This window comes from Grammomys surdaster, unplaced genomic scaffold, assembly GCF_004785775.1.
Source record: "Grammomys surdaster isolate TR1022 unplaced genomic scaffold, NIH_TR_1.0 693, whole genome shotgun sequence".
Taxonomy (NCBI): Eukaryota; Metazoa; Chordata; class Mammalia; order Rodentia; family Muridae; genus Grammomys; species Grammomys surdaster.
This window is the reverse complement of record NW_021605112.1, coordinates 379,018-393,193: the sequence shown is the minus strand read 5'-3', so window position 1 is coordinate 393,193 and position 14,176 is coordinate 379,018. Positions and strand designations below refer to the sequence as shown.

Here is a 14,176-nt window from a genome sequence, read left to right as displayed (position 1 = left end):
AAGCTAGGCTGACTCCATGACAGACTTCAAGTTGGCAGGTAAGGAGACTAGGCCAAAGAACTGAGCCAGTCCAGGCAAGCCCAGGCAAGTCAACAGTAATTAGTAGATAGAAAAAATCTTAGGCTCCAACCTTCACGTCCAGGTAATGGAATGTCCCAGACACGCAGCCTGAGGCAAGGGCAATGGGTCAGCAGTAGTTTCCAGACTTCCTCAGCTACTACCTCAGTAACAGTTCCCAGACCTCCCCAGCAAGTTTCCAGTCCCCATACCCCAGTAATAGAATGTTCATAGAGATGGACCCAACAGATTAACACAGAGTTCACCTACCCCAGATTGTGCTTTAAGTCAGGCCTGCAAGCTCACTTGGGTATCTCCCTCTTGGTAACGGGAGTCCCCAGCATGCTGGACTTCTGCAGAAAACGATCTTTGCCTTTACATATCATTTGAGTCTGAGTGACATTCTTTGAATCACAGACCCTTACAACTTCACTAGCACCATTTCCTGTTTCAGGCATGGTTTCCCTCTCTCTTGTTGATTGGGTTGACTTAAACAATTCTTTGTATATAGAGCTGTCCCTGCATTTTGCAGCCTCCCAAGATTGAAGGTAAGGGATGGAGAGGAACACATATATCTTAGGAGAAACTCTGGCCAAGAGGTAAATAAACTGGTTTTACTTAGGTAGGCCAAGAGTTAGTTATGCCTGTTAGTTAAAGGCAAGGTGCCTTAGTTGATGTGTTTTGTAGAGTATGGTATGGTGTGGTGTGAGGGTTGCCTCAACTGGCCCATGCTGAGGCATCCCTCCCCCCTGAGGTACCGCCTATTTGGCCATGGGAGGGGGGAATTGAGAAGGGAGTAGAGGCAGAGAGGGGGAGGGGGCAAAAAAGGAGAGAGCGAGAGCGAGAGAGAGAGAGAGAGAGGGGGGGGGAGGGAGAGAGAGCAACCGGCAGAGAACAAGTAGAGAAAGGGGGAGGGGGAAGGAGAAAGAAGGAGAAGAGAAAGGGGCCAGAGAGAACAAGGAGGGCCAAACAGTTCCTTTTATAGCAAGCCAGGCCTACCTGGCTGTTGCTAGGTAACTGTTGGGTAGAGCCTAGAAAGAATGCAACCGTGCTAATCTTGGAGGGAATGGGGTGGAGACAGTAGAGATTGTCAAAGTGGACAAAGCGCAGCGCTGAGAGCAGATTCTATTTTCATAACCAAAGGGCCATTGTTATTCACAAATTAAACAAATGACTGTGCTTTTTTAAAACATGAGTTTCTACTCGTTCTTGGGTTCTCTGGTCCTCTAACTGAACAACTTTAATGACTAAGGAACTCAGAGACCACCCTCAGATGGTGACTAGACAGACATACTGCTGCTGCCTGGCCTGAAAAAGGCTGTAAGAAACTGTATGGCTTGCTGGACTATTTGTTTGATTTTCGGCTCACACATTAATAGAAGTTTCTCCTGTTTCTTCTAAGTTCGTGGCTGCCTTTTTGCTGAATGGAATCTTCCCTTAACCTGGTCTTTACCTACCGGATGTAAGTGACAGCCCTTAGCTATGACCACCAAAAAGCTCTTCCTGGACGCTGAAAACTTCAACTCTAGGTCAAGTCTTCAGTTTGCCCTTGGATCGCCAAGAGTCCCTGCATCGCCCTCTGTCGGTGGCCTAGAGTTTTGCCAGCACTTAGGACTCAAAAGTTTCCTCCTCTTTCCTGTACCCGCTGGTCTGGAGTTTCAGTTTCTTTTCTCCGCAGCCAGAAAGGGAGGGGCTGCTGGTTAGCTGATTAAAACCTGCCCTTGACTTTTCCTCACCGTTTCAGCTTGGAGGAAAAGATTTCACCTTCCAGGCCGGAGGTGAGGGTCCAAGGTGTGTGCGAACGTTTGTCCAGGGCGGAGGGAGACCCTGGAAGGAGAGAACTCAGTCAGTGAAGCTTCGGAGACGCTTATTTGCGCACAGATCACAAACCGCTGTGCTCTGAAGTTGAGAAAAAGAGTTTCGGGAGGAATCGACTTGAAAGTTGAGCAGGAAGGTCTTCTTTTCGGAGAAAGCCCCTCCTTTCACCCAGGAAAGCGCTTCCTGTTTCCTTCTGCTCCGCAGCAGTGATGCACCTTGTAAACAGGTCTGGAATCTCAAGAGCTCCCCATGTCCCCTTCTCTTCTCTCCCTCTTCCTTGTTTCTTTTCAGGGGATTGAGGTAAGAGGAGCCTCTACTCTCCTTGCAGCCACAGAGGAGCTATCAGTGACCTTAACATCCCGTGCCCTTGATGCACTTGAGAACTTGCAGGCTAGATACCCGCCCCTGTGTCACTTTTGAACCCTATGCACCTCTGTAGCTCCATTCTTAGGAATCTGTTTTTACCTAAACAGAGATTTTTTTTTTTAAGTATTCATTATTTATTTTTGAAACTGGAATCACTGCATTAATGAGGTTGGCCCTGGCCTTCTGGGTTCAAATATCATCCTGCCTCGGCTGGGACTGCAAGCCTGTGTGTTCCCTCCCACACCCCCATTTCAATAGCTATAAAGGATCCTGTCCTCATCTGGTGTAGGCCTTATTGGTCATTCTTCCTGCTTGGCTCTTTGCACCGAAAGTTATGTCTGTTCCTTGTTTGCTTTCTCGGAGATAGTTAACAAGAGTTAGGTATTGCTGGAGAGGGCCTTAGGTGTTACTGTTCTTGGTAAGATATTGATCTTGAATGTTTTCCATGTTAGGCTGACGTATGGGCATTTTGCACTGTGATGGATGGATTAAACACCCACCATTGTCCAATAACCTCACTTTTCAGAGTTCATTCCACCTGTCTTGTTCTGAGTCTGCACTGGAATGCTGGAGAGTTTAGTTGTGGTCAAACACAGAAGATAATTTGTGAAAAATGTCAATGGAAATAACGCGTATTTCTGGCATGAAAAAAAGTGTAATAAGCACCCATTTGATATTTATTTAATATGGAATAAATCTATGCTGTGGTTCACGGTTTTAAAAGATTAAATTAAAACTTTTCAGCTTTAGTTTTTAGAGTAAGCAAACTATTCAGTGAAATATCTTTATTTTGTTTTGGTTTTTGGAGACAGGGTTTCTCTGTGTAGCCCTGGCTGTCCTGGAACTCACTCTGTAGACCAGGCTGGCCTCGAACTCAGAAATTCGCCTGCCTGTGCCTCCCAAATGCTGGGATTAAAGGTGTGCACCACCACTGCCTGGCTGCCTTGATTCTTGCTGTCATCAGAGAAAGAATCCAGAGAGGAGGCTCTGTGAGGAGTTGGAGGACATTTTATGACAGAGAGCAAGTACACACTCAAGAGGAAGTATGGGCTTCTCAAGACAGTTCAGTGGTCTGGTCCATGTCGATAATTTGATCACTTGGAAGGTGTAGGCAAGATGATCAGAAGTTAGTTCCAGGTCAGCCTTGCTTATCCAGCCAGTTTGACCCTGGCCTGGGTTACATGAGACTGTGTCTCAAAAATACAAATTAAAAGAAATAATAAAGAAGAAGAAGAAGAATGAGAATGTGTGCCACATGTGTGTCACTTCAGATGTCAAAAGAGGGTTTCAAATCCTGTGGCATAGGAGTTCTGGATGTTTCGAGTCAGCATGCGGGTGCTGGGAACTGAACTTGGATCCTCTGGAAGAGCAGCAAGTGTTCTTAACCGCTGAACCATCTCTCCAGAAATCATAGTGATTTTTAAATTTTTCTTTTTATTATTTACCAATCAACAGTAGGTTGAACATCATCTTTTAATGTTCATTAGCTTTTATTAACTTTTAAAAATAATATCTTTTGTTCTTTTAGGTTGTGTGTACTTATACACCATGCGTTGATCAGATGCATTTACCCCTCTCATTCTTTTGGCTCATTGGCCAAGAAATTGTCAGGCCTGTCTGCTCTTTCAAAGGACTCTTTCATTGATCCTTTTTACGCTTCTAGTTTCCAGCTCATTAGTTTCAGCCCTTATTTCTTTCCACTAATTTTTATTATTGGTTTATTCTTCTCCGTAGTAAGATCTTGATTTGAAATATATGATTTTTTTTTATTTCATTTACTTTTGATTTTTCAAGGCAGGGTTTTTCTGTGTAGCTTGACTGTCCTGGAGCTCACTCTGTAGACCAGGCTGACCTCAAACTCAGAGAACAGCCTACCTCTGCCTCCCTAGATTAAAGGTCTGCACTGCCATTGCCCAGCTGTTTTGTTTTGTGGTATTTTGTTTTGTTTTAATAATGGAAGCCAGAAAACATACCCCTAAACCTGCCAGGTCCCAATCAAAGTGTCTGTCCCAATACTGTACTGTGTGGCTAACTACCAGGACAAAAGTGAGACTTTGTCCATTACCAGTGTGCAATGCAGATTCCAGGTCTTCTGTTGTTGGACTGCATGTCTGCACAGTGCTCAGGCCTTTGTTAACTATGTTTCCTGTTCTTTCTTCCTACTCTTTTCTGTGCTACCACTGCATTCTTCATCTGGAGTATTTCTGTTCCATTTACCAAATTATTATGGGTTTGTTTTTTGTTGCAGATTCTGTCTAGTCACGGGTGAAAATTGAGTGCTTTCAACCATCATATTGTCCACCTTGAAGGATACTTAGTGGCTGTGTTGTCCTGAGTTGCCTTGGAGGACTGATTCAGCATTGTTTTATAATCTGCCTAGCTGTCCACCAGCCCTTAAGAAAGAAACGCCTCAGAGGTTAAGACAGTAAAAGATACAGGGGCAGCACAATGGCCTCAACAGGTCTGATGGATGTACAGAAGGAGGCCACTTGCCCTGTCTGCCGAGAGCTTTTGACAGAACCCCTGAGTCTAGGCTGTGGCCACTGTATATGCCAAGCCTGCCTCACCATGAACAAGAATTCAGTGATCAACCCCAGAGGGAAAAGCAGCTGTCCTGTGTGTGGTACAAGATTCTCATTTGAAAATCTACAGGCTAATAAGCATCTGGCAGATGTAGTAGAGAGACTCAGGGAAGTCAAGTTGAACCCTGACAGTGGGAAAAAGAGAGATCTCTGTGTACACCATAGAGAGAAACTCCTTCTCTTCGGTAAGGAGGACAAGAAGGTCATTTGCTGGGTTTGTGAGCGTTCTCAGGAGCATCGTGGTCACCACACATTCCTCCGGGAGGAAGCAGTTAGGGAATGTCAGGTAAGTCCATGATGGAGGAAGATTGGGCAGAAAGTGATTCTTGCTAAGAAATATTACCTTCCTATCATTCTTGATTCACACTGCCACTAGATTCCTAATGCCTAGAAATGTCTTTTCTTTCCATTTGTATAACGGGTTGGCTTGCAGTACATACAATCTCCTTAACCAAGAACAGGTTTCTGGTCCCTTTCCCTTGCATTGCTTGGGTGGGGAATGCTTTCTCAGCATTGTGTTCACTGCTCCTGTCAGCAGGAGGACGATGTGTAGGTGATGACTTTACTCCTCTAGGGATAAAGAATGCATTCATTCACCTCTTTAGACTTTCTTCCATTGTAAACACTAAGTATCAACTTCACAGCTTTTATGAACTGGTCTTTTCTGGGAACAAACTGGTTTCTTTGTTAGTTCTCTGTCCAGGTGGAACGCATGACAGGTATGACTCCTTTCACACAGGAGAATCTCCAGAAAGCTCTCACGAGGCTGAGGAAGGAGCAGAAGAAGGTGGAGACATTGGAAGCTAACATCAAAGAAGACAGAATTTCCTGGAAGGCAGGAATCGCTTCCTGAGTGATGCTGGGAATCTTAGGATGACCTTCTTTGATCCTGATCCAATTAGGCCCTTTGTTTCCTTGCATTCAATAAATCCAAAGCTATCTGACAAGCTACTCTTTAGGAATGAGGGTGGGAGCATATCATTGTAAATACACATACATATTTGGAATTGAGTGTAAGGCTGGAAGGCTCTTTGTTCTTCTCTTTTATACCGAGGCTCTGACAGTTCTGCTGGAAGATATCATGCACAACAAAAACAAACAAGTGAAAATTCCCCCAAATTCAAAACCAGGAGTGCTAATGTAGGGAGACACGAGTGCCCAAGACATCCATCTACAATCTGAGCCTCATCCTAGTTTTACATTATTTTTGGATGTTCCACAAGGAGAGAGCTGTTTCTTTATTCTTCTTGTTTGGGTTTGTTTGCACTAAAGGGAAAATAGAAGAGAAGAATAGCATCCTTCAAATTGCTGTTGTATTCCTATGTCTCCCTGGGTTTGAAGTCCTACTTACAGTGACATCTTCCTTTAGCCTGGCAGACTCATTACCTCTTTCTCTCTCTCTCTCTCTCTCTCTCTCTCTCTCTCTCTCTCTCTCTCTCTCTCTCTCTCTCTCTCTCTCTCTCTCAATGTTCATTTCTGCAGCACCAGATCCAGACTGAGAGACAAAGGATACAAACAGGCTTTAATCAGCTTAGGAGAATCCTGGACAAGGAGGAACAGAGAGAGCTGAAAAGACTCGGGGAAGAGGAACAGATGATACTAGACAGCCTGGCAGGGGCAGAGGCTGAGCTGGCTCAACAGAACCAGTTGGTGGAGGAACTCATCTGGGATCTAGAGCGACGGCGTGAGTGGTCAGACACAGAGCTGCTGCAGGTAGGACCGAGCAGCTCACCTCAGAGTGCAGAGACATTTTCTCTTTCCTTCTTGGGGCTAATAACATAGCATTGGATGGAAGTCATGGAAGAGTATTCTCCTTTCTCTTTTCCTACCTTGGGAGCAACCATTCAGTTTTTTCCCCATTAAGTATGATATTAGCTGGCAGGGTTGCGGGAGCAATGTTACACATCTTTGACAGGCTGCAGAAGGTGCCTTCTAATCCTGCCTGCTCTCTTTCTCCTTTTTACATGAAAGTATGTGGAAGTTTGTCAAATGCTTTCTTCGGTTTTTCACCACCATTGAGATTGTGCTTGTCTTTATTCTATTAATATGGACTATCACATTGATTGATGTCTTTATGTTGAACCAAATCTCATTTATGGGATAGATATTAGTTTATGATTATCATGGCCATGAGTTTTCTTTCTTTTTTTGTGTGATTTAAATTTTTTTTTGTTTGTTTTTGTTTTTGTTTTTCGAGACAGGGTTTCTCTGTGTAGCCCTAGCTGTGCTGGAACTCACTCTGGAGACCAGGCTGGCCTCGAACTCAGAAATCCGCCTGCCTCTGCCTCCCAAGTGCTGGGACTAAAGGCATGGCCACCACCTCCTGGCCGATTTAAATTTTTTTAGCTACATCTTTTTTAGTGTGTGTGTGTGTGTGTGTGTGTGTGTGTGTGTGTGTGTGCATACATGTATGCATACACACATGCCATAGCCCACAGGTAGAGATCAAAGGACAGCTCATGGGAGTCTGTCCTCTTCTTCCACAGTATAGGTCCCAGGGATTAAACTCAGCTCACCAGGCTTGGCAGCAGGCATCTCTACCCACTGAGCCCTCTTGACTGCCCTTTTTAATTTCTGTACCCAAGCACTCTAGTGCTAAGCTGTATCCTCATTCCAGGGATGCTTTGGTTGCTTTGTTTCTTCTTGTGTTGCTTTATCAATTTTGATGTTGTCTATTCTTTAGACTTTTACTATAATTCAACAGTGAAGCCATCGTTGGGCTTTGCTTGAACTTCGACTTCCAATCTAATCTTTTTACATGCTTTGGCTTTTTGAATCAGTATTGATTGGTTCTGTACTTCTGGGAATTTGTTCATCTCCTCTAACTTATCTATTTTTTTTTATTATTTTTATTTATTTATTTTATTATTATTATTTTTTATAACATGGTAAACTGGGATGGGAATCCAGGGCCTCACACTTGCTAGGTAAGCATCCTACCACCAAGCCACACCCCAGCTCCTCATGGTTCTTTTCAATTTTTTGTTGTTGTTGTTGTTTTGGTTTTTTGTTTGTTTGTTTGTTTGTTTTTGTTTTGAGATAGGGTCTCACTATATAGCCCTGGCTGGCCTAGGTCTCACTATGTAAACCAGGCTGGCCTTGAACTCCCACATTCAAACTCCTTCCTCTGCCTCCTGAGTGCTGGGATGAAACATGTGAACCACGGTGATTCTTTTTAATTTCTTTAAGGTCAGTAGCAATGTCTTATCTTTTTATCCCAGTTTGAAAATTTTACCTCTTTATTTTTCTCCATAGTGTGTCTAGCCTAAGGGTTGCCGGTTTTGTTGCTATTTTGGCATAACTTTAAAAACAAGGAAAAAGGAAAGAAACTGGTATCTGTAACCTCAGCATTTAAGAGGCTGAAACAGGTGGTTCAGTGCCACTCTGGGCCACATATAGAGAAGCATCTAGTAAAAAAATTAAAAATAAAATAACTTACTCTTGATTCTCAGATTCGGTCTCCTCCTTCTCTTCCTCCTCCTCCTCTTCTTCCACCTCCTCGTCTTCCTCCTCCTCCTCTTGCATCCTCTTCCTCTGCCACTACTGCTGGTGCTGCTTCTGCTGCTTCCTCCTTCTCCTTTGCCTTTTTCACTAAAACTGTTCTAATTATCACTCGTTGTGACTTGTGTTTTTTCTCTTCTCCCCAGGATATGAGTGGTATCTTGAAATGGTGAGTATGGGTGATGCCAAGCAGTGCTTTTGTGTAATAAAGATGAATTAGTAGCTGTTCTGATTAGTTTTACCAGTTTAACACAAGCTAGTGTCTCAGTTGAGCAAATCAGACTGGCCTGTAGGCAAGCCTGTGAGGCATTTTCTTGATTAGTGGTTGTTGTGGAGGGCCTAGTGTCACCCTGGGTCCATGGTCCTGGACTGTATAAGAAAGCAGTCTGAGTAGGGCATGTGGAAGAAGGCAGTCAGCAGCATTCCTCCATGGTCTCTGCTTCAGTTCCTGTCTCCAGGTTCCTGTCTTGAGTTCCTGCCCTGACTTCCCCTCATGAGGACTGTGATCGAGACATGAAAGATGAAATAAACCCTTTCCTCTCCAAGTGGCTTTCAGTCATGGTGTTAGCAATAGAAACTCTAACTAAGACAGGAACCATACAAATAGTTTTATACCAGTGAGGAAAATATGTCCCATATCAGGGACATTTGGCTGCCACGTCATCATCATCTAGAACTGCTGGTCCCAGGTGAAGATTAGATTGTTTCACCCTCACTGAGAATGAACGAGATTCGGCAGTAGTGAATGTGGCAGTTTAAGTCAGAGTTAGGGCCACTAAGGGCAGGAGAGCTTTCAGAGTCATTTTCTGTGACTACACGTCACTATTTCACACTCCCTTTCTGCTGCCAGTCCTGGATCTCCTGCTTCGTAGGTGTTTCTTGTACAGCAAGCCTTACCGAGGCCTAAGGCAGGCCATGGGGACTTCTTATCATACTCACTGTGCCCAGTGAGAGTAGAAGATTCTTACTGACTTCTAAAAACAGACACACACATTAGGATTTGTGGTTCTGATCCAAGTTTCTGATAATCAATCTCTTGCTTGGCATGCTTTACAAGTTCCTGTGTTAAAGTATGTTCTCCGAATACATAGCTGCCAATCTGATAGCAGAAACACATGAAATCAGAAGTAGGTTCATTTAAGGCTTTGGGGTTTTTTGTTTTGTTTTGTTTTGTTTTTTTTGTTTTGTAAATTAGAAGTAGGTTCATTTAAGGCTTTGGGTTTTTTTTGGTTGTTGTTTTTGTTTTGTTGTTTGTTTGTTTGTTTGTTTGTTTTTGAGACAAGGTTCCATGAAGCCAACGCTAGTCTTGAACTTGCTAAGTAGATGAGGTTGGCCTTGAGCTCCTGAGCCTCCTGCCTCCACCTCCTGAGTGCTAGGAGTACAGACAGGAGTCTCCAAGTCTGGCTGACCACATTTATTTTAAGCTATGACTTTTCTTTTGCGAGACTTTGCCCCATAACAATCTGTTATCTCTGATGTGGGCCATACCTGGAGTTTAGGCTTTCTTCTTTCCCCAACCATCTGTTATCTCTATGGGGCAGGGGTGGGGGGCAGGTACCACTGGAACCCAGGCTTTGGAATACTCACAAACTCACAGGCTGTCTGTACAGAGCCTTACATCACCGCCAGGACCTTCGACCTTGCTCTCAACTTCCTTGAGAACTCATATGGTCTCATGGCACACTCAGTGCTGTGGCGAAGTCTTCCTGATGCTTTATATTTATAAATTTACATTATTTCCATAAGATTTCAAAAGGGATGAAAGTTACCCCATATTTAGAAGAGGCAACAGTGACTTCAAGAGGTGTAGATCCTCCCAGTGTCACAGGAAACATTTCACAGGGGCCTGTGTCTTCTGATTCACAGTCAAGGCTTTCCCTTAGGCTCCTCAGGTATCAAGGACATCAGTGATGTGGAAGGAGATAAAGGCAATTATGTTAGAAAGACAACAATGTGACAAATGTTAAAGGTTAAATAAAAGTTAAAATATTTCTCCGTCCCTAGGAGTCAGGTCTGGACACTGAAGAAGCCAAAAGCAGTTTCTAAGGAACTGAAGATGGTATTCCAAACTCCTGATCTGAGTGGCATGCTACAAAAGTTTAGAGGTGAGGAGAGCAGTGGGAGAATGCCTATGGTAGCGATAGCAGGGAGTCAGGGAGGGGGCGTTGTGTGAGGTGGAGATGCAGCTGTGTCTGAGGGAGCACCCTCAAGTGCTCTTGTTTACCAGAGAGGATCTTTAAACCTTTTAAACCTCTCATATACATCTCTTATACCACCCTTTCTTACCTCTAGAGCAAAGTATTACCTCTTTGAGATTTTTGCTTCTAATAAAAGTCACCAAAATCTCTATCATTTCAGAGCTAACAGCTGTCCGTGCCTACTGGGGTAAGAAGTTGCAGACATTCATATCACTGTGTTCTGATCACCTTTCACAAGTGTGTGGTTCAGTGCGGCTTCCTCACCTTTGTCTCCCGTGTTATGTCATACACATAATATATTCCTCTAAAGCTTCATGTGGTGGTACATGCTTACAATCACAGCAGTAGGGAGATGAAGCAGGAGAATTGCATGCCTAAGGCTAACCTGGGACACTTAGCAAGATCCTGTACTAAACAACAATTACGTAACATTTTTTGTATTGTTTTATCATCCCCCACAATCAATCAATAGTATTCTCGCTAACCTTTCCAGTGTTGGCTTTTCACAATGTTTCACAAACAAGCTCCCTCACTATCTGCCACCTGATCTTTTTCTTTCTTTCTTTTTTTTCCCCTTGCAGCGGACTTCACGTTTAATCCAACAAACCTAAATTTGAATCTTATTCTTTCAGAAGATCACAGACAAGTGACATCTGTGTCCATTTGGCCCTTTAAGTGTTGTAATAATGGGATCTTGGGCTCCAAATGTTTCTCCTCAGGAAAACATTACTGGGAAGTGGATGTGTCTAAAAAGAATGCCTGGACCCTGGGAGTTTACACTAGAAAACGTACTTTAAAGTTTGATGTTAGACGATGCAAAACCCAGTCAAATGATTACCACAGATATAAACCTCAGAATGGCTACTGGGTTATAGGGTTGCAGGATGGATCAAGGTATAGTATCTTTGAGAATTCTTCCAACTGTGACCCTACAGTTCTGAACCCCTTTGTGGCCACCCCTCTCCATCGGGTTGGGGTTTTCCTTGACTGTGAGGAGGGCACAGTGTCCTTCTTCAATGTCACAAACCACGGGTCACTCATTTACAAGTTCTCCCAATGCTGCTTTTCCCAACCTGCCTATCCATACTTCAATCCCTGGGACTGTCCAGCCCCTATGACCCTGTGTCCTCTGAACTCCTGAGTTTTCTCATTCTTATAAATTTCCAGTCTGTCTTCTTGCCTTGAGGCTCTCACATTCTGGATGTACCTGTGCTGTTCAGGCATCTCTTCCCATGGTCTCCCTTCTGTCATGCTTGGATGTGGTATATCTGGCATCATTTAGAGGAGAAGCTTACCATTTACTCCTATGCATTTTCTCAAAGACAGCTAATCAAGCCTAAAGCTAAGTCAGTATAATATCCGTGCCCTCCAACTTCCATACTTCCCTTTGTCTTGAAGAAAGGTAACAAAGTCTGTTAGCCACTAACTCATCCCTGTTGTTTCAGACAATCCTTAAGAACTGAGCCCTGACCACAACTAACAAGTTTTTAAACTGTATGTTGCTCAGGATACCTCACATTCAACAGGAAGTCAAAGAATAGAAAATATGAACAGCAACTGTAGTTGCTATGAGTTGAGGCTATGTCTAGTATAAAAATTCAAATTCTGCTTCTTATAAACTAATAAAGTCCAAGATTTTTAACCTGAAAATTGAAGTACATCTGACTTAAGAACCTTGTATAAAACTAGATATCTGTAAATATAAAATACTCATTTAACTGTTGTACATAATAATATATGGGCCTATAGTCCTTTGTACTCAATGAAATATTTTGTGGGATGTTTGGAGTGCTTTAAATACCTGTTGTCTTCAAATCCTAGTTTTACTTCCTTGACACTTTAATTCCATATATATAACCTCATGTGGAGTAGGTCTGATTTAAAAAAAATAAAGGTTGGTCTTCAATGTTGTTCATTCTAAATTTTTCTTTTGTTTGTTTTTCGAAACAGGGTTTCTCTGTATAGCCCAGGCTGTCCTGGAACTCACTCTGTAGACCAGGCTGGCCTCGAACTCAGAAATCTGCCTGCCTCTGCCTCCCAAGTGCTGGGACTAAAGGTGTGCGCCACCACTGCCTGGCTCATTCTAAATTATTATAATCCATTTGCAGCTAAAAATTTAATCTGTCTATTTGTATTGTTATTAGCTAAATTCTGTTTGGGAGAAATAAATGGAAAGTCACATTATTGGAGAAATCAAGTAATAATCAAGTAATAATAATCAAGTAATTCATGTTGAAGAATTCATCACCCACACAACCATTCTTCTCCCCTTTATTAGGTACTTTTCTCATTGGTAAGACAAGACACGCCGGGCAGTGGTGGCGCACCCCTTTAGTCCCAGCACTTGGGAGGCAGAGGCAGGAGGATTTCTGAGTTCAAGGCCAGCCTGGTCTACAGGGTGAGTTCCAGGACAGCCAGGGCTATACAGAGAAACCCTGTCTCAAAACAAAACAAAACAAAAAGCAAAAACAAAAACAAAAAAAGACAAGACATGTGATAAAAGCAACATTTGGGTCTGTCTGGAGTTGGTTCCTCCCACTGTGCTTTGGGTTTATTCTGCATGTTTATGGAACGAGGAGGCCTAGACACTGAGTGATCAGCACGCATAGACACCCAGGTTGTCTGGCTGAACCAATGCCACTCACTACCGTCCGTGTAGTTAAGGTCATGTCACCCTGTGCTTCGCTGGTGGGCTGGGGCACAAGCTGAAGGATTTATTTCTCCAACAACCACACCACATTGTGCTGGAGAGAACAAATGTCTCTTCTCTTTCCTTATGAACAGAGTTCATACAGGGTTGAACTGCAGAGTTATTATTAAAAGAATGGAAGAGAGAGAGAGAAAAAAGACAAATATTACCAAAGAGATGCAAGGTCTGATCAGATGCTCTGAAACAAAATTAGAGGACACTCACCAGCCAGCTCAGAATAAAGCAATGGACTATCAACCACATTGGGGGTGGTGGTGGTGGTAGAAGTTATGTATGAATCTCAAAAAGACTTCAACATACACCCAAGGGGGCACCATGGATGGCTGGGCAGAAGGAACCCTGGCTGTGATCTAAGTAACTTCTCTGTTGAAAACAGATTGTCCTTCAGACTCCATGTTCAGGGGCCAAAACCATGAACAAAAGCACAGCAAGGGTCTTGAATGGGGTATGTCTTACTCCTTGAGAATATTTTTTTGAGAAGCCCATACTCTTCAGGTGTGTCTTCTCAGGGCCTTGACACCCCCTTGTATAAACCTGCATTAAAATAATATTTTGAACTGCAGCTGTTGTGAAAATAAAGTAAAAGCAAGCACTGAACCAACCACCTGTAGGCTAACAGAAGATTGAAAGTTAAATGGGAGCAAACCTGGTCTTAGACCTCTGGCTCCAGTATCATAAGAAAGGACATACTGTTAATTCTTTTAATCTATCTGGCTGGTAATATCATATTACATGTTTTGTGATCATAATTCCTTCTGACTAGTACATTACTGGCAGCTTGATGAAGAACTTGAGAAACGCTACGGATGAGCACTGTGGAGAGGCTACCTGGCAAAATGTGCCTTTCCTCCAGTAGCCCAGAACTGTTGGGGAGAGCTGGAAACTGAAATGTTAAAATACACGGACAATCATCTAGCTCTGCATGAGCTTTTCTGCACTCACAA

The 14,176-nt window shown here is 43.2% G+C and overlaps 1 protein-coding gene across 3 annotated transcripts in view; it reads left to right on the top strand.

Moving 5' to 3' along the window:
- Positions 1 to 1,490: 1,490 nt before the first annotated feature.
- The window catches only part of LOC114633507 (tripartite motif-containing protein 34A), an 18,309-nt gene continuing 5,623 nt past the window's right edge, over positions 1,491 to 14,176 (top strand). Inside the window, exons 1-8 of one of the 3 annotated variants that reach the window (XM_028782072.1) lie at positions 1,639 to 2,101; positions 4,490 to 5,109; positions 5,563 to 5,658; positions 6,306 to 6,536; positions 8,471 to 8,493; positions 10,329 to 10,429; positions 10,683 to 10,709; positions 11,104 to 12,444. In XM_028782072.1, coding sequence (XP_028637905.1) covers positions 4,690 to 5,109; positions 5,563 to 5,658; positions 6,306 to 6,536; positions 8,471 to 8,493; positions 10,329 to 10,429; positions 10,683 to 10,709; positions 11,104 to 11,663 — 1,458 coding nt within the window. In that variant the 5' untranslated portion in view covers positions 1,639 to 2,101; positions 4,490 to 4,689 and the 3' untranslated portion in view covers positions 11,664 to 12,444. Of the gene's footprint in view, positions 2,102 to 4,489; positions 5,110 to 5,562; positions 5,659 to 6,305; positions 6,537 to 8,470; positions 8,494 to 10,328; positions 10,430 to 10,682; positions 10,710 to 11,103; positions 12,445 to 14,176 lie in introns of those variants that run through there. The other 2 variants (XM_028782074.1, XM_028782073.1) reach the window with 2 other exon arrangements.